The 20,030-nt window shown below is 44.6% G+C and overlaps 1 protein-coding gene across 2 annotated transcripts in view; it reads left to right on the forward strand.

Moving 5' to 3' along the window:
- Positions 1 to 20,030, forward strand: part of C6PH9orf85 (chromosome 6p C9orf85 homolog) — a 648,496-nt gene that overhangs the window by 544,307 nt on the left and 84,159 nt on the right. For both annotated transcript variants that reach the window (XM_069625805.1, XM_069625804.1), the window contains exon 3: positions 19,452 to 19,565. In XM_069625805.1, coding sequence (XP_069481906.1) covers positions 19,452 to 19,565 — 114 coding nt within the window. The remainder of the gene's footprint in view (positions 1 to 19,451; positions 19,566 to 20,030) is intronic.

Consider the following 20,030-nt stretch of genomic DNA (forward strand, 5'->3'; position numbering starts at 1 on the left):
GTATAGTAAACCAACCAGAAAGAGAAAGAAAAGATAAGACCTTTGGAGGCCTGGTCCCGCTTGCAAATGCACACGCAAAAGGAGACCTGGCCCGGAACACCAAGCTCTCTTCGAGGAGGGAAATCCCAGATAGATCAGAACAGAGCTCTGGGAAAGCCTAGCCTTTCTTTGCAAAGGCTAGTCTTTTGGAAATTCAAAGGTTCTACCTCCATGTTGTAGACTCCATGAGGTCCAATCACATGTGCGTTTTCTAGAAGTATTGCTATGCAATTTGGACTGTGGTATAATTGACTTTGCCAGAGTGTTAGGCTATTCGCTCCACTAGAAACTCGTTTAGAAAAGAAAATGGAATAAATGTGAAGGCTTCTACCAAATATTAGTTTATATGATTCAATGTTGTTAAGGAACTGTTCTTGGGTAATCGAGATCCATTTTCAAATTAAGCATAATCTCTATTTTTTGGGTACTTTTTCCACATTTAATTTCCACTGGTCGCATGTACATGTTACCAGCTACCTCTAAAATATCACTTAGGACAGTGCTTTCAAACAACGTGTGGACAAATTCTTCAGAAATGGACTGCTATTTGTAAAACCCCGAATTTTAAAGGCTCTTGCGACAGGCTGCGCGGAGCCAGCTACACGTGTATAGCATAGTGCTGGGGGCTAACCGCTTATTGAATGCATTAGTGACAGTGCTCCGACACACTAATGAATACATTGAAGTCCTCTACTAATGTAATGACTCAAGATGAATTTACACTGATCGTTCTTAATGGGCCCATTATTATAAATTAATTTTCCCTTCTGTGGTCTGTTTGGGAGTTGGAAAGGGAAAAATGTATATTAAGTTTATTCAAAGCAGCAGCATTTCTATTCTTTGCCGGGAAATGCTTGCTGTGGTCTTTGCATACCCCTGGCAGCATTGGGCTTTCCTCTGCACTTGTGATCTAACAAGGGACCATGGGGACAGGCTGTGCTGTAAATGAAAAGGAACTACTCTTGTAATCCATTCACCTCCTGTTTAGGGGGAGTGGGTGAACAGAGCAATGGAAAGGGGGATAGGGTAGGGGTCATGGCAGGCAAATGATAACTTGTAAAAACGGTTAAAAAAAATACAGGGCTAAACTAAGTTTTATTATGACTTGATTTGATTGTGTGGATCATGAGTTTTCCTGATAATGTATTATGTTGGTTTGGTTAGTGTAAAAGGTTGAAATTCAACCATATGCACTTAAATAAAGCAACAACAAAAAATGATGACTTGAAACGTGCACAAATCACTTCATAATTCAACCTGTCAATACATTCTCTATTATAGTAACAAGGTGGGCAAAAAAAAGTATGATGGTATCTTTATTTTCCCAAACCTGGATTTCTCCAATTCTCAGCATGCAAAATAACGTGAGACTATGGAAACCGCCTTATCTTCGTTTTCCTACTGTATTAACTTAAGTGAAAGAAAATGCATCAATTAAACACGATTGTAGTCCGTGTTTAATGCAATTTTATACACCCCTGCAATTTCCAATCACCCAACTTTCAGACCTCTTTAGGCATATGTCATAGACCATAGCCACTCCCCATTCACTAGTGCCTGCAGCCATCGAACGTTAATGACACTTAAATGTGCCTAAATGAGAAACGGACAAACCAAATCGCATCTCCTCTAAATTCACACGTTAATCTCCAAGCATTGGAAACCGCGCATCACTGCAGTTGCAGTGTGAAATGGTTATTCAGGCAGTTGGGTTCCCTGCACCCAGGATCCTGGGAGACCATTTGCGGAATTCTGGATTCGGGGAAATCATGCCCAATTGCTGCACTGGGTGCAGGGGGAAGAGGCGCTCGAGAAGCACATTTTAAAGTGCATCCCTTTAAGAATCCGGGTGTGCTTTAAAGCGTCGATTTCACGCACCATCTCCACCAAGGTTGTTTCACAAAAACTCTTTTGAAACCTGCAAATCCATTTGTGTGTTGCACATTTGGTTGGTCGGGAGGGGGGTTTATTGTGAATCAAAACCACTCAGTTTTCATCTTTGCTCTGCGTCTGCACATTGCCCACGCAGATGCACAGAAACATTAAAGAATCTGCCCTTTACGTTTCCCAGAAGGATGTTCACATGAAATTATTTTCAGGAAGATTCTGGATCCCAAATGAATGAAACATTAATCTGATGCGGAATTGTAAATTGTCAAACAGGACGAGCTATATAGGCGTTACTTCATTTAAATATGTATGCCTTATGGGTGAAAGCTATTACGTCAGTTAGTGATGCAAAAGGAAATAGGTTTTTGTAAAACTGTATGCCTCATACCAAGGTCATGCTCATTTCACGAGGCAGTGCCTTGGTCTTATTTTTGATCCTGTGCCGTAATTTGTGAGCTCGTTACGTTACACTGAGTCACTTGGTAGCCATGCCTCAGATATTAGTAGTCTGATGCATTCTCATTGACAGGAAGTATTGTCATTACTAAGGGCCCGTGACTTCTATAGGCGTTCTGGCTCTCGTGTATCTTGCATTCAGTTTGAACAAGCTTTTTATTCTTCTATTTGTAAAATCAAATTATGTTTAGTGGGAAGCAGACTTTAATTCGCATCATATATAACAGTCGTACCTGGGAACTTTTGGTTTTGTAGCACCCTGAGTTTTAGTGTAATGTAGTCCGACTGACAGAGGAGAGATGTGATATTTGCCCCACGGAAATGCAAATGAACAGCAACAAACCGACGGGTATTACAATGTATGTATGCATGCTAATGTATGTAGTTGACATGAAACAGTCCTTGCACAGACCTACAGGGGTGCAGTGTAAGTAACTAAACGCAGATATGTTATTATTCCAATGAATTTGCAGGAGGAGAGTATTGTCCAGAAAAAACTGCCTTGTAACAAAAGCCTCACATTTGACTCATTACCTGAGAGAAACCCCTCAGAGTTTCCAGGCAGAGGAATGCCTTGCAATGTCCCCTCTTTCAGTCGGTTTGCCTGGCAAGGAGTATGAAGTAGTAAGCTGACCGGATCCTGCGCCTAAGCATTCCTGAGAGCTCAACGTCCACTAGCAAAGTATGAACCTTTGCTGAGTTATTTTTTTTACTGAATGACAACTAAGGCGTATTTAATTTCGCCAATGTGCCCTGCTCCTCTTTCTTCCACTCCCAAACCCCCATTACATGCCTTACCCCAACTCACCCTATATTGTTCGGTGGTAAAACATCTGCAAAAAAAAGCTCCACAAACAAAATTCGGCAAAGTTGCCATTTGGCAAAAGTGAGCTATGCCGTTCAAGGTTCTATGAACGTTTGCATGTGAGTATAGTTAACTAATAGAGTTAAACCAAAATCATGCAATCCAGAAAGACATTGAACTGGGTCGCCCCAGCCCTTTAAGATGAGTAGCAATACCCTGGAGATGCAGATTTTATTCCTACATCAATAATCAAAACGACTCAGATAGTTTGGCAAAAGGGAGTCCGTTTTATTAGCCAGTATATAAAACAAGGAGTACAACGAACATCAGCATTTGCTCCATCCTCTTACGCAACAAACCTTACAAAAAACAAAGGTTTTATTAGGCAAATTGGTCATCAGTGACGTGTCGACCTGCGTCACTACCTACATGGCAAACTACAAAAACCTATTGGAGGGAGTGATAGGCTCTAAGTGAATGTCTAAAAATAAGTTCTATATCAGTATAGAACCATGAAGGAAAATGATAGGGTACTTAACATCAGGTGGGGCAATTAAGCAATCCCCTCAAAATGGCCACTATGAACTTCACTAAATACATGACATTCCATTGGCTACACAAACTATAGGACCCTTAATTACAAAGTCCTCTATAATTGGTTGGCTTCTAATCCCTGTCAGTACTTTTCCACCTATGTCTAGCAGCGTGCAGACTGAACATCCAGGTGCTAGTGGGCTCATCTTAACACTAGCTTCCCACCAATTAATATATCAATCCATCATCACCTCAATGGTCCAGTGCCAATTAGTGCTTTGAAGTTTGACCTTGAGTTTGTACTATGCTCTGAGAATTTTTAAGGACTGTAGGCACAGCCTGCCCTCGTGCGTAGATGTGACCACCTCGATCGTCCAACTTCCTCCTTCCACGTGACTGGACACCATGAAATCGAGCCTTTTTGTGTATTTAATATCATTTTTGAATAGTCCTCTGATGTCTTTTGTTTTGCTCAAGCCTTCTGAACAAGAGTTTCTGTTCTTTCACACAACTTTTATCCAATGTCAGCCAATTCCTGTTTGATAAGACCATAGCTCATTCAACTCCTTCTGCTGAGATTTCGTTAGTAATTTAATTTGCTTTTAACTGCGACATACTGAAGTGAGGCCTTTTTGTTTTATAATGCATAGTGGAAACATCCATCTTTTATTTGTCCATATGCATCTGTATATATCGGCGCTTGCCGCAATCTATTTACTATAAAGCTTGAGGCTAGCATTCAAGATTACTTTGCTGCTTGCGTTTCTGTTGCATCTGTACACGTTTAAACTAGCTTAATATCGTCATCTGTTTCTGTGGCATTAGCTTCTTCACCTTGATCCCAAGATGTCACTTATCCTTGGTACCTCCTTGATGCCTTATTGAATATTTGCATTCTCTGGTCTCTGCATCTTTTCTGTGTGTCATCTCTCACTCTGTGTGACACCTGCATTCATCCTTGCCATTCATCTGCTCTGTTTCTTCAGGAATCTCATTAAAATGGCCATCAGATTGTCTTGCATGCAGGTATGATTTTCTCAATGGGTACCTTGCCTGCCAGATTCTCTTAGGTACGGGTATTCTTGTGGGTACTGCACAGAGTCCACCCTCTGCTCTTTGTTGGTTCAATTATTCCGCATACGTCACATACTTTGGTTCCCATGCTATAGCTAATAGAGGCAGGGCAGTTGGAGTATGGGTACTTGGCTCCTCCTCTACACTCCCCCCTCTGGGCGATTCCTCAACCACTTTCCCATCATCCTTCACGTCTAGACATCCTTGTTTGAAGAACTGCTTCTTTGAGATAGATATCTTTGACTCCTTTCAGACATCCTGCTGATTTCACATGCTCATCCTTGATCCATGCCATGAGTATGCACTGTCCACTTATACTGCAATAGATCCATATTACCACATATTTCTTATGGTTCTTTGGGTACAGGAATTTTGTTCCCTCAGGTGCATAAATACTGGCTTTGACAAAGTATCTGATCTATTCATCTGTCAGATCTCTGGGCTTCCATCCTGGTTCAACATCAATCATAATCTTCATCCCAATGGCTTTCTTTGCTGTCTTCTTGCACTGCAAGATTATTATCTTGATTACATGAAATCCAAGTAATACCAACACGATCAGGGCTCCAAGAAATTTGAACATGTCTGCCATCCATTGTGGAACCCAACAAAAGAGAGATCCAAACCAGTTGTCATCAGCAATGTCTTCTACTTCGTCTATCATATGGCCATGGAGTTTCGTCAACATGTCTATGGCCTCTGTCAAGGTTCCATTCTTGTCATCATGAGAAGGTATAAACGAGCAACATGATTCTCCAATTTTTGCACAAGCACCTCCATCCATAACTGTGATAACATCCAAGACATATCTATTCTGGAGTGTCATCAGTCTTATGGCTCTCATCTCTTTGCTGATTTCATTGAATCCCTTTATGGTAGTGTTAATTGTCTGCAGTAATTCCCATCTGGTTATCTGAAGCCACTTGGTATTTGCTCCATCTTGGATTCTTGGCATGAAGATCAACGTGAACACTGAAGAAGTTGGGCTGAACAGTCTGTGTTCATATGGGATAGAATCAAAAGCATCTATTGACTTGGCTGAAAAGTAGTTGTCTCTCTTCATCCTCCATCAGCTTCACAGATCTCTTATTCCTTAGGTGAGCATCTGCTTTTGGAAAACTGTTGAGATTCAGATCACTCTTTGGAATCACTAATGCTGGAACATGGACATTCACCAATGTGCATATTCCTCCCCAGTCTTTAGGTAGCCTTATGTATGCCTTGGATCCACAAGCCCAATAATGATCTATGATTACTGCTGTTCCATGTATCATTCCGAATGTATGAAAGATACAATCGCATTTCTGATTTTCTCCAACTTGTCTTGTGCCATAATTTCTGAAGCGCAGCTTTGAGCTCTCCAAAGGCACTATTTGCAGGGGTCCTACTCTGTCTTCGACCCATGCCAGTAGTTTAGAAAGTCTTGGCCTTAAAGGTTTGCACACCTCTTGTGCATTCAAAATAGTTGATTCAGGATGATTAGTCACCATCCAGGCTCTGCACATCACCACCCCTTTTCCCCATCCATCTGGTGATAACACTGATCCCCAGATCTGCATCTGACCTCTGTTCTTCCAAATTCGAATGTCTGCAGATTTTCCTGTGATCTCAAGTTTCTTGTTCACTTCCCTTCTGATTTCAGGTCTTTTTACTCCAGGTTTTTCATATCTGATCACATGATTCCGTGTCTTTGCATTGTTTTGCTTCTTTATACCTTGGATATAATCATCTTCATCTGGATCTGTAGCAGTTGCCCATTTGAGAGAAGCATCACAACCCATGAACTGGCCTCTGGTCTTGCAAAGTGCTACGTGTGAAAGACAGTGTGCTGTGTGGATCTATTTCAACAGCTATGAAGATCTTCGATTTCCCCATGCTGTAGGGCAGGAGTGGACATGCAAAGCATTCCTCCTTTGAAGTTCTTCTCCCAACTTCCTTCATATGTTGTACCATATGTTATTTCCCAAGTGTGCCTTGCTGTCCAGGTAATCATTCAATTCATAATTATCTTCCTCTGTGCTTCTTTTAGCTCTCATTCTTTTCAAGTGAGCTTCCATAATCATATCCTGAAGTGTACCAACATAGCCTCTTCTTTCTGAATAAGATATAGGTGCATCTATCAGTGGACGGGGTACACCTGCATGTGCTCCTTGAGTTGGAGAAAGTTCAGAACGTCTCATCTGCTCAGCAGCCCATTTAGCCATGAAAATGTCTTGCATAATCTCAACTGTTCAGCAGCCCATTTAGGCACGAAAATGTCTCGCATAATCTCCATTTGGGATCTTCTTTTCGAAACTGCTTTTGAGTCAATTGTCACTGGACCAGGTGTATTTGCATGTATTACTTGTGTAGGCTTACCTTTTATCAACCCTTTGCCTTGCCTGTTTTGCCGAGCCTGTCCCTGGCGTCCAGTAACAGTCTCTAAGACATGTTTTGCATGTGAATTATTGCTAATGACATCCATTTTAAGCTCAGGCATTTTACCATCTTTCCTTGGGACAGGAATAATTCCATAGGGTCTAGGCTGCCTAGTAGTTACCAGGTGTACATTTTCCCTCTGCTCAGAAACATGCACAGGAGTGTTGGCTCAGTTTGCACCAATTTAGAACGCCGTTCGCACAGTCAATGAAAGCAGTACGATTATGAACACAATGCAAGGAAGGAAAAACCTCAAACTTTAATAAATCAGCATTGTGAACTGCTTCTTGAAGCTGCTGTCTTGACTCAGCAATTCGCCCTCGATCAGTTGTCTGCTTTATGGACGATGAAAACAACCTTCTTTGTATCTCTGGAATCAGTCTTTCATCAGTTGAACTGTAGATGTCTCTGTAGTATGAAGAAAAATGACCTCAGTAAGTCAAAACAAGCTCTATGAAATAGATTAGCTCCCAATCTATGCCTCGAATCTGCCTCAGCCCAGACGACATGTCGAATTTCTTTCAGCAGGAACCAAAAGTTCTTTGTTTATCAGCAACCTTTCGATCTGTCACTCGAAGGAATGTTTTTACAATGACCTGTGATTTCGCTCAGAATATATGCTCACTTGGATTATATTGCCTTCCAAGATCACATTCAGATTTGCAGTGTTTCTCAGATCCCTTAGAAAGGTGAGCACATCAGTGTGCCTCCCAACAAGGTGCGGATACTCTTCAATCAGACGAAAGAACACCACACTGACTAGAAGATGAGCTGCTTTGTTTGATAGGGGCATTTGTATTCTCCTCGCTGTACTCGGGTAGCTGCAAGAATTGTTCGGTGATGACTGAGTAATCTTTTTATAACTTCTTCATTCTTAGGATTTTGTAAGAAATCTGGAATGCGAGTGGTTCTCCCCACCAGCAAAGGGTAAGCACGCAACACCAATTCAAAATAAGTACGAATGTGCCTAGAAAGGTCATCAGTGGGTAACACCATGGCCAAATTCAAACACGAACTCAGTACGGAATGAGTCTGGGTACTGTACCCTTTTCCAATTGCTGTATCCACATTCAGGCACGAAAATCTGGCATAATCCTCTTCTTATCAAGGCTTAAGGATGTCTCAGTCCAAAGTTTATAACCTCTTATCACTTTCTTCTTATCAAGGCTTAAGCATGCCTCAGTCCAAAATCAATAAGCTATTGTGGCTTTAAGAACCAAATATCTTCTTTTACCCTGAAATGACAGCAAAGTGTGTTCAAACTTGCTTTCCTTTTCCCGTTTATGAATGGCTTAAAAGGAGTGTCCTAAACCAAGCCACAGTCCAATGAACACTTTGGCCCTCATTCCGAGTTTGGAGGTAAGGGAACAACGATGCTGGTAAAGGAATACCGGCATCGTTTACCGCTACGGGATATTCTGACCAGCTCGACCGCTATTAGCGGCATTGTAAAATACAATGCCATTCATAGCGGTCTGGGCGCGCGCACACGACCTACCATGCTGGCATGAGCGGACATGCAAATAACGGCCTCATGAAGGCGGAAAAAGTGGTTACTGGCATGCCGTAAATACCGCATCGCCGCATCGCCGCCCTACTGTAAAATGCCCTGTTCCCAACTGCCATAGATGCACACAATCCGCACTGGTGGAGGCAATGGAGTCAGGCCCAGTACAAAAGGAGCACACCCACACACCACACCCCCTCCGAAACCAAGATGATTCCAATAGTAGTAGCATTACTGGAGCTGGAGGACTTGCTTGCATTGCCACAGCATCAACAATAGGCGCCACCACAGAGGAGACGCAGGAGGAGGAGGAGGGTGAGACAGGCCCAGCATGCCCCACCAGTGCAGCCTCCGTTACCACGCCGGCAGCCCCCAATCCCTTGCATCAGAGCCAGTCCTTTCAACCTAACCCCTGAGCAGATCCACACCCTGTACCGTCTGGACCGGGTATAGTGGACCTGATGCACGATGACATAGTTAGGCTCATTGAAATACGCACCGCCATCCCCCCTCTACTGAAGGTAGTGTCTGTGCTCCACTTCCTTTCCACAGGCACCTACCAGCACACAAATGGGCACATGCATGGCATATCAGAACCCTTTTTTTCCCGGATTCTGAACCAAGTGCTGGATACCCTCCTCAAGCACACAAGGGACTACATAGCCCTACCACGGACTCCCCAGGAGATATTTGATACAAAAGTTGCCTCCCATGCACTGGCAGGCATGCCAAATTGTGTAGGTGCCCTCGACTGCACCCACGTGGAGTTGGTGTTCCCGCATGCCATGGAGGTGGTGTACCGCAACTGCAAGCAATACCACTCCATCAATGTGCAGATGGTATGCGACGCCAGCAAGATCATCACACATTGTTGTGCCCGATATCCAGGATCAACTCATGACTCTTTGGTCCTGCGGAACTCCACGCCACCATGCTTCATGGAGCGACATGCTGGACGACGTGCCTGGCTGCTTGGTAAGTAGCAGGACTGGCACATGGCATTGAAATTGGGGGATAGATGCACACACCACCATGCTGCCAATGTTGATGTCACTTCACGATGTGCACATCACCGAACACTGTGCCCCAAACCATCACAAACCGTACATGACACCCAAATCCCATATGAATGAAGTAAGGTCAACACCTATCACTACATGACTAACAGGAATCCCACAACACGTGCACCACTCATCAGCGACCTTCACCCTCCGTAACGGCATTCCTGCACCATGTTGCTGACTCCAGCATATCACCACACAGGACAAGCATCCCTGAGAGTGCATCAGACTGAACCTACTAAGGAATCCACTGTCTGCACAGGGCCGGCACACTCACAGGAGTGCTGCATGTCACCATGTGAATGATCAGCGCTGATTGCTCAATATTGCACAGACTAGTGCCAACGCTCCCTCCTAAGTAAATCTCACAGAACACAACACCTTACTAATTTCACAATAACACAGTTGTGTATGCATACACGATGCATGTACAACAAGATGTCAGTGCACACCATGTATCAACTTGACGATGCAACCCACACCATTAGTCCATGCTACAGGACACATTGAGGGACTGAAAATGGCATCAATGCGTCCAGGGACATGTGCATATGGGCAACGATAACCTGCAGGCATGTGTGATCAGTACAGCTGTCCATCATGAATCGCCTAACATTTACCTTTATTTACCTCTCATGCAGGTGATAGTGGCTATCCCTTGAAGCCGTGGCTCCTCACCCCTGTCGAAACCCACAGAACAGGCACGAGGAGGATTACAATCGTTCACATACCCGTACCCGTGTGGCCGTTGAGCAGACCTTTGGCCTGTTGAAGGCACGATTTCGCTGCCTCAGTCGGTCGGGTGGGGCACTCCTCTACAGGCATGAGAAGGTGGCCAAGATCATCATGGCATGTGTAATGCTGCACAGTATGTGAATCCGCCGGAACGTGCCCCTGCCCCCGACACCGAACTGCTACCATACGATGATGATGAAGATGATGTGGCAGGACATCATCACAGTGCCGATGCACAGGAGGGCACATTCAGTGATTGCACAATATTTCTGACACACATGGCAGCAGAGGATGACATGATGGTTGGACAGAGGGGGCACTGGGTGTGGGGGTACATTTACACTATCCACTGTAAATGAATAAATGACACATGCTCAATGATGGATGTCCACTCAGGTCTTCTTTTGCCCACAACCGGTGTATTGAATGTAACAATATAAACGTAAGTGACAAAACCCTCCACCACCCTCACCCCTCTCCCCCTCCCCCCACAACTCCCCCACACACCCTCAACCCCTCCCCCCACAAATCCCCCACACACCCTCACCTCCCTCCCCCTATCCCCACAACTCCCCCACACACCCTCACCCCCCCCCATACAAGTCCCATTGAGTCCCCGAAGCCTATATGAGGCTGCCATAACTATTACTCGGCACTCCCTGACCCAGAGGGCGGCATGTCTGGTCGACGCTGTGTCCCAGGGGGCGGCATGTCTGGTCGACGCTGTGTACGGACCGACCTGCGGAGCAGGCTCGTTTGTGTGGAACTGCAGGACAATGGTGTGTTCGCCTGCTGAGGTAGTGTGGCGGCATGCCCTGCCTCCATGGCATCCGCTATGCGCCGTAACACATGCCGGAGGGCCGAGACCTCCTCGCAGAGGTGACTGGTGTTGTCTGTGAAAGATCTCACCAGGGTGGCAGTGTTGTCCGTAATGGACTGGCCTAGTCCAGCTAACTCTGTACACAACTCCTCTCTGGCCTGACGGTTGTCCTGTACAAACTCACAAACAAGTGCAGTGAGCTGGTCAGCCCGCTGCGGCCCTGCCGTTGCACCTGTGAATGTGCTGGGAACCTGGCTGTCATGCCCAGCCTGCTCAGCCTCCCCAACACTGAAAACTGGACTGAGATGTCCCTCCAGTGTATACTGTGCAACCTCATCTTCACATCTTACAGCAGGAGGTTGTACCTATGCTACAGAAAGGGGCTATAGAATTGGTTCCAGTGGCCGAAAAAGGCCGGGGGGTTTACTCCTGTTACTTTGTGGTGAAGAAACCCAACGGCAAGTGGTGACCCATTCTGGACCTTTGGGCATTGAACAAGACTCTGCAACGCCTGAAGTTCAAGATGCTCACACTTCAGGAAGTCATTCTGTCGGTACAGCCGGGTGAATTTCTGACCTCGTTGGATTTACAGGACGCATATTTCCACATCTGCATGCGTCGATGACACTGCAATTTCCTGCGGTTTGTAGTAGGTCAAGATCATTACCAGTTTCGAGTGCTTCCTTTCGGTTTAAAATCGTCCCCAGGATATTTCCGAAAAGCTTGGCACCGGTGGTGGCGTGGCTCCAACAAGAAGGTCATCAAGTCTACCCTTACCTGGATGACTGGCTGGTACGGGGCTCGTCGCCGGGAGTGACGCAGGCAAGTCTTGATGCTACCATGCAGCTGTTGCAACGACTAGGCTTCGCCGTCAACTTCGAGAAGTCCTTTCTATCTCCCTCCAAGGACTTGGTGTTTCTGGGGGCAGAATTTCAGACTCAACTAGGCCTGGTGAGGCCCTCGGTCGAGAGAGTTCGGAAGCTCAGGCAAAAAGTGGTAGAGTGGAAGATCGGTACAAGGATGTCGGTCAGGACATACATGTCACTGCTGGGAGCCATGGCGTCCTGCATTCCATTGGTGAAGAACTGCCGTCTCTTCATGAGGCCGGTGCAGGAGTTCCTTGCCGACCGGTGGGCTCAGAGTCGCAGATCGTGGTCCGACAAGGTGGTGGTCGATGGTGACTTAGTGGAAGCTCTTCGATGGTGGCAGTGCTTGGACAATCTGGGTCAGGGCATGTCATTGCTGGAGCCGGAGTTTCAGGTTACAATTGTGACAGATGCCTCCCAAACAGGGTGGGGGGCGCATCTCGAGGGCTCCCACGTCCAGGGTCTATGGTCTCAGGTGGAGTCATGGTTTCACATCACTGTCCTCGAACTGAGAGCAGTACATTGGGCCCTGAAATCGTTTCTGCTGCGCATACGCGGCTCTGTGGTGAGGGTGTTGACAGACAATACCACCACAATGGTTTACCTCAGGAAACAGGAGGGCACACATTCCAGAGTGCTTTGAAAGAAGCTCAAGAACTTTGGCATTGGGCCCTGTTGCACGACATCAGTATTGTAGCGTTTCACCTGCCGGGAGTGATGAATGTGCAGGCGGACTCGCTCAGCAGGGAGGTGAGCCAGCTTCACGAATGGCAGCTGAAGGAACAACAGGTGTCCATGATCTTCCGGAAATGGGGTTGTCCATCATTGGATCTCTTCGCAACGCGGGAGAACAAGAAGTGCAAGGAGTTTGCCAGCAGGTGGGCTCAGCCCGAGTCTCTAGGGGATGCGTTCTCGTTCCTGTCGACAGACCGGTTTATTACGCATTTCTTCCTTTTCCACTCATTCGACAGACACTCCACTGGATTCGGAGATACCCATGCCGTGTGATTCTGGTGGCCCCGGGCTGGGCCAGGCAGCCGTGGTTCTCAGAGCTCCGTCCACGAATGTCTCCTATGCGTGTAAATGGAAAAGGTTTTGTGTGTGGTGTAAGGGCCAAACTGGGGTGGACCCTTTTGAACATTTCAGTTCTACCATACTTAATTGCATTTGACGAATAAGGTTTTGGCGTTCTCCACCATAAAGGTACACTTGGCAGCCATTTCTAGATTCACTCTGAAGCAGCATGCCATGCCTCTGTTTAGTGATCGTCTCATCAAGCATTTTCTGAAGGGGTTATTTCGAACTTTTCCTCCAGTCAAGAAGTTTCCTCCGGGGTGGAGCCTCAATATGGTTCTGGCAGGTCTGATGAGCCCTCCGTTTGAACGTCTGTCGGTCGTCGACGCCCTTGTAGTTTGTGTCTTAAGAAAGTGGTGTTTTTGGTTGCCATTACTTCGGCTAGGAGGATATCTGAGTTGCAAGCTCTGGTTGTGGATTCTCCATGCTTAAGGTTCTTCAAGGACAAGGTGGTGTTGGCCACTAACCCGCACTTTATTCCCAAAGTGCCAACCACTTTTCATAAACTTTCTTCGATTGTGTTACCATCGTTCTTTGCTTCCGCTTCTACATCGGCAGAGAGAGCGTTGCATACGCTGGATGTGAAAGGAGCATTGAAATTTTATCTGAGTCGTACTCGGGAGTTCAGACTTTCTAAACAACTGTTTGTAGTTTATGGACCCTCCATCAAAGGACGGGCAATCTCCAAGCAGGGACTGTCTCGCTGGGTGTCATCGGCTATCTCATTCTGCCACATTAAGGCTGGAAAGCCTTTGGAGAGAAGTCCTAAGGCACGCTCAACGAGGTCCACGGCTTCGTCGGCGGCATTATGGTCAGAGATTCCACTGATGGACATTTGCCAGTCGGCCATCTAGTCGGTGCTGCATACCTTTACTCGGCATTACTGTCTGGGACAACAGCATGGTGAGGATGTACAAGTGGGACATACAGTCCTGCAACGCCTGTTTCAATAAGGTAATCCCGCAGCTTCGGGGTGTCTTTGACCGTTATCACTGCTGGTTTTTCTTGTCTTATGTATGTGATTCTGTGCTCTATTGGTTTGCATTTGCACGCCTCCATGCATGATTGATACTGCTATGTAATCTATTCACAGCATGTGAATCCATGAAAGATCCAATGCTGGAGAAGGGAGTAGTTTCTTACCTGTAACTCCATTTCTCCAGCGTTGGTATCTTTCATGGATTCACATGCGCCCGCCGGCCACCCCTGCATGCAAACCTAGCTTGGATTGCCTCTACTTTGGAGGTTAAAATCTGAAGGGAAGCTGCGGAGGTGGGGCTATTTATACCCTACGTCTTATTGGTGGTGGCTAAAGCACCCAAAAAAGACATTGATAGGACACTAAAGTGTCGAAGTTTTCCCTGGGAAAACGCTATTTTAAAAATGACCAAGGTTCCCAGCTGGACAACGGGGAATATTCACAGCATGTGAATCCATGAAAGATACCAACGCTGGAGAAATGAAGTTACAGGTAAGAAACTACTCCCTTATCGTGGCCTCTCACACAATATTACTTATTATATTGCTCAGCCACACTCAAGTCAATATCTCATTCCCCATATATATATATTTTTACACTCTTACTTTTGAGTTACGTTTATCCCACCTCCCTCCGTTACTCTCCTTTATTTTACTACGTATGCATCAATTTGCCACACTCCTCAGTTTCTACTCACCATTCGCATATTTTCTTCTTTGGACTCTCTGGATCGTACGCCTATGTTACCGCCTCTTCAAACTGTTTTCCATTCCGCTCTTCGTAGACGTGGGAGGGGATTCTTATAGACACTAAGGGGACCCGTCACACCCTCCTTGCAAGGAATTTTACAATTACACTAACCACCATCTACGGGGAGCTTCACGTCCTGTCAGCCGAATGGCAAAGGTCGTGCAATATTACCGAGACTCTAAAGTTTACTTATGTAGATGGGTTTTTTAATAAACCACCCTCTCTCTGCTACCAAGTGAACTGGGTCGCCCCAGCCCTTTAAGATGAGTAGCAATACCCTGGAGATGGATGGGGATGCAGATTTTATTCATACTTCAATAATCCAAATTACTTGGATAGTTTGGCAAAAGGGAGTCCATTTTATTAACACGTATATAAAACAGGGAGTGCAACGAACATCTGCATTCGCTCGATCCTCTTACTCGATGAACCTTACAAAAAACGGAGGGTTAATTAGGCAAATTGGTCATCGGTGACGTGTCGACCTGTGTCACTACCTGCGTGGCAAACTACAAAACCTATTGGTGAATGTCTAAGTATAAGTTCCATATCAGTATAGAACCGTGAAGGAAAGTGATGGGGTACTTAACATCAGGCAGGCAACTAAGCCCTCCCCTCAAAATGGCCACTATGAACGTCACTAAATACACAACGTTCCATTGGCTACACAAACTATAGACCCTTTAATTACGCGGTCCTCTATAATTGGTTGGCTTCTACCCCCGTCAGTACTTTTCCACCTATGTCTAGCAGCATGCAGACTGAACATCCTGGTGCAAGTGGGCTCATCTTATCACTTGCTTCCCACCAATTAATATATCAATCGATCATCACCTCAATTGTCCAGTGTCAATTAGTGCTTTGAAGTTTGGCCTTGAATTTGTACTATGCTCTGAGAATTTTTAAGGAGTGTAGGCACAGCCTGCCCTCGTATGGAGGTGTGACCACCTTCCACGTGACTGGACACCATGAAATCAAACCTTCTTGTGTATTTAATATTATTTTTCATTAGTCCCCTGACGTCTTTTGTTTTGCTCAAGTGTTCTGAACAGAAGTCTCTGTTCTTTCACACAACTTGTATCCAATGTCAGCCAATTCCTGTTTGATAAGACCTTGGCTTCTTGGCTCATTCAACTCCTTCTGCTGAGATTTCATTTGTAATTTAATTTGCTTTTAACTGCGACATACTGAAGTGAGGCCTGTGGGTTAATGTTCAGCACTGCTTTATAATGCGTAGTGGAAACATCCATCTTTTATTTGTCCATATGCACCTATATATATTGGCGCGTGCCGCAATCTATTTACTATAAAATTTGAGGCTAGCATTCAAGATTACTTTGCTGCTTGTGTTTCTGTTGCATCTGTACACGTTTAAACTAGATTAATATCTTCATCTGTTTCTGTGGGATAAGCTTCTTCAACTTGATCACAAGATGTCACTTATCCTTGGTACATTCTTGATGCCTTATATAATATCTGCATTCTCTGGGCTCTGTATCTTTCTGTGTGTGTCATCTCTCCCTTTGTGACGTCACCATTCATTCTTGCCGTTCATCTGCTCTGCTTCTTCAGGAATCTCATTCAAATGGCCATCATATTGTCTTGCATGCAGGTATGGTTTTCTCAATGGGTACCTTGCCTCCCAGATTCTCTTGGGTACGGGTAGTCTTATGGGTACTGCACAGAGTCCACGTTCTGCTCTTTGTTGGTTCAATTGTTCCACATATGTCACATACTTTGGTTTCCACTCTATACGTAATAGAGGTGGGGCAGTTGGAGTAGGGGTATTTGGCTCCTCCTCTACAACATGATGATTGAGTGCTCAGGAAAATCCAACCAATATTTTATATCGTCTCAAATAGCTGATTTGGCACAACAAGGATGAAGCAGAGCTAAAAAAAAAATCAAAAGAATTGCTGACAAATTCCATATTCTGTGGAGGCGGGTGGTACATCAGTAAAGGATTATAGGAGATTGAGGCTGTAGAAAAGCATTTGAGGTGCAAAATGTCTGAATCTACAATCGTGGGTCTAGGTTTAGTAGTAAAAGCAACATTTTTGAATGAATAAACCCAGAGGGGGAATATTGGATTGCTCTTAATCCCGTAGGAGAGTTTCCCTTTACCTATGATTTGGCATTTCTCGAACGAGAAAGAGGGCATGCAAGTGTGAAATGCCTCTTGTTTCCGCAGTACATACACACTTTTTTCAGGCATCTTCTAGTTCTTTTTTTCTGGGGAGAGCTGACCTAGTCTCCCGATCTCCATGTTTTTTTTTTCCGGCACTTAGACAACCATTATTTTTAAGAGCTCTGCAAACTGAAGTGGCTAGGGAGGAGGGTGCGATTCATTCCGTTTTCCTTTGGTCCTAGATTTGCTGATGGATCCATAGCATCACTTCAGTAAGCTCTCTAGTCTCCAGTGATATCTAGAGTAGGGTGAAACTTCACTATTGCATCCTGGATGTGATCCTCAAAGCTGTGTTGAATAACTGTGATCTGGGATTCTTTGGACAAGTGGAGTTTTAAGACACATTTCTGTAAATATACAATGTTGGTGAGCAAATCCCTTGGGCCTTTTTTTAGGATTAGGATCTTGATTCCATTGATTAAAGCAAGGATCACTGTTCAAAATTGTTCTTGAAGAGGTCACTAAACAATGGGTAATCACATTATATGGTATAATCGGAGATTAGCAGGAGCATAGCCCAAGGCAGAGGGTCACCATCCAGAAATGAATATGACCATCCAATTTTCTTTAGAAACTGCAAAGGTTTCAGGAGAAAGTGTAGTTTGGACTGTCTAAATTCATGGAAGTTTAACCTGTCGCTAGTGAAGTTGAGGATTGGGATCTAGCCATGGACCAACCCTCCTTTCAATTGGCAACCTGATCTTGTAGGGTCTTGACCATCCTGTGCATAGCAGCGATTTCTGAGTGGCCAAAGCCATCTTTATTTGAATCTGTTAATTGGGTCATGAATTTATGCAACAAGAAGATCCATCAGTTCAGGTGGGTAAGTGGCCTTGCAGTCAGTCAGGCTGAACTTGCCAGTTCTACACAGGAATGAATGAATGCGCAAACGCTATCCATCACCTTACAAGCATACCCCAGAAAATATGAGTAAGGTGCCGGAAGGCGACTTATCTGGAATCATTGATGGCAGGCACAAGCATCACCCTTGGGTGCTTTTTGTATGTGGTGTAGCTCTGAAGCGTCCTGGAGCAGCAGTTTCTTGGAATGCAGTCGATATGCAGGAAAAGACAAAAATATGTATGACTACCTGAGTTTAGTTTGTGACCTCTTTAGTCCTCACTACTACTGGACTCCCCACAGAGCCCGGTCTTACTAAGGTGGATGATCTGGACACCACTAGACTGCGGAAAGGGGACAGATTGTTTGGAAATCTTGTAACACAGAATTCAAAGGCAGTGATGTTTAGCATGGAGGCAGAGGATGGGAGTCAAACTTCAGAGTCTTGGAAACAGGATACACATAATGCAGAGTTTTGAAGCGTAGAAAAGAATGGCTGAGTTTCAGGATCATGTGCAATGAATGACATTGCAAGGCAAAGGGCACATGTTGGGCTATCGGTTCGGGTTTCGTGAATCAAGAGGCTGATGACTAGACACATGCCGTGGATTCAGAGTTAACTCTAGTGGTGCCTGTGTTGTATCACAAGGGTGAACATGATTGGTCTCCAGGTGAGTGAGATTTCTCAAACATATAGTAGTCTACTCTTATTATATGCCCCATACGAGACTATTCACACTATTTGAGGCAATTCCGCTCCTCTCCCCTCACTGTCCTGCTCCCCTACAGCGACCACCTATTTACAAGCAGGATAGATGAAAGTCATGTAGCCAATACTCCTTTAATCCGGCAGCCCAGCCACCTGACGTTTTGCCATTTACCACACTTAAATCATGGGCATCAAGAATAGACTTGCCTGATTTGTTACGGATCAGGAGTATGCAGTCCAAGCGATTTCTCACACTACAAATCTTGTGATTCCCCCAGTCAATTGGCAAATGCAACAATTGAATGCTAGTAAACATCCAACACATACGTTCCCTTATCACTAGTGAAACAAAGAGTAGAATTGCGAGATCTGTGTTCCATCCCAACTACCAACAGAGCAATATGTACATTGCATAAAAGTGCAAATGGGAGGGAACAGTGGAAAATATAGGCAAAATAATCCCATCAGATTGTCTAAAATAAAGTGTTTGTATATGAGCTATAAAACCGAACGCTGATAAGATATTCCATCTTCTAAGGTGTGTGGTGCAATTGTTTCAATCTATCACTATTTGACATATTGGAGAAGGAATCAACTAGGCAGGATTCTTCTTTTCCCTTTTCTGTGATTTAAGTTGTAATAGTAACATGAGATAAGTTACATTGTTTATGAAACTGACGTTGTTTGAATGTTTTGTTTTTTACAGTGTTAAATGCCAACAGAAGACTATAAAGGACGCATATCACATTATCTGTAAGCCATGTGCCTGTAAATTAGAACTTTGTGCCAAATGTGGGAAAAAAGAAGAAATAGTTGTTCCGTAAGTATTTGATGACAAGATTTCAATGATGTTTGTGTGTTTCGATAGATTTTTCTTAATTGGATTATCATGTAGTCCCTACCATAATAAGGGGTGCATGGTTGTGTAGTTGCTAAATCAGGCTACAAGATCATATGTGCAAATGGCCACAACAGAAGAAGGATAGTACTGGTTGATGGATACTACTTCATAGTCTCAACTCCTCCATCAACATCATCCCAGAATATGAGTTACTTGCTCTGAAATGCTCCATTGCTTCACTATGCTTCCTCTTAATATCTTAGTTTAAAGGCCTCCTTCCCACCTCCCACACTGTCATATATCACCAACTTCTAGATAAATGTAGAGATTTGAACATCTGGATAGAAAAAAAGACAACCCTGTCACAAAGGTACCAAGAGCTAATCTTGCCACATCACACATCAAGAAATGGTTAACGGCCCCACTCACACACCTGGTCACACT

The sequence above is a fragment of the Ambystoma mexicanum genome, chromosome 6p, assembly GCF_040938575.1.
Source record: "Ambystoma mexicanum isolate Mex_15411 chromosome 6p, UKY_AmexF1_1, whole genome shotgun sequence".
NCBI lineage: Eukaryota > Metazoa > Chordata > Amphibia > Caudata > Ambystomatidae > Ambystoma > Ambystoma mexicanum.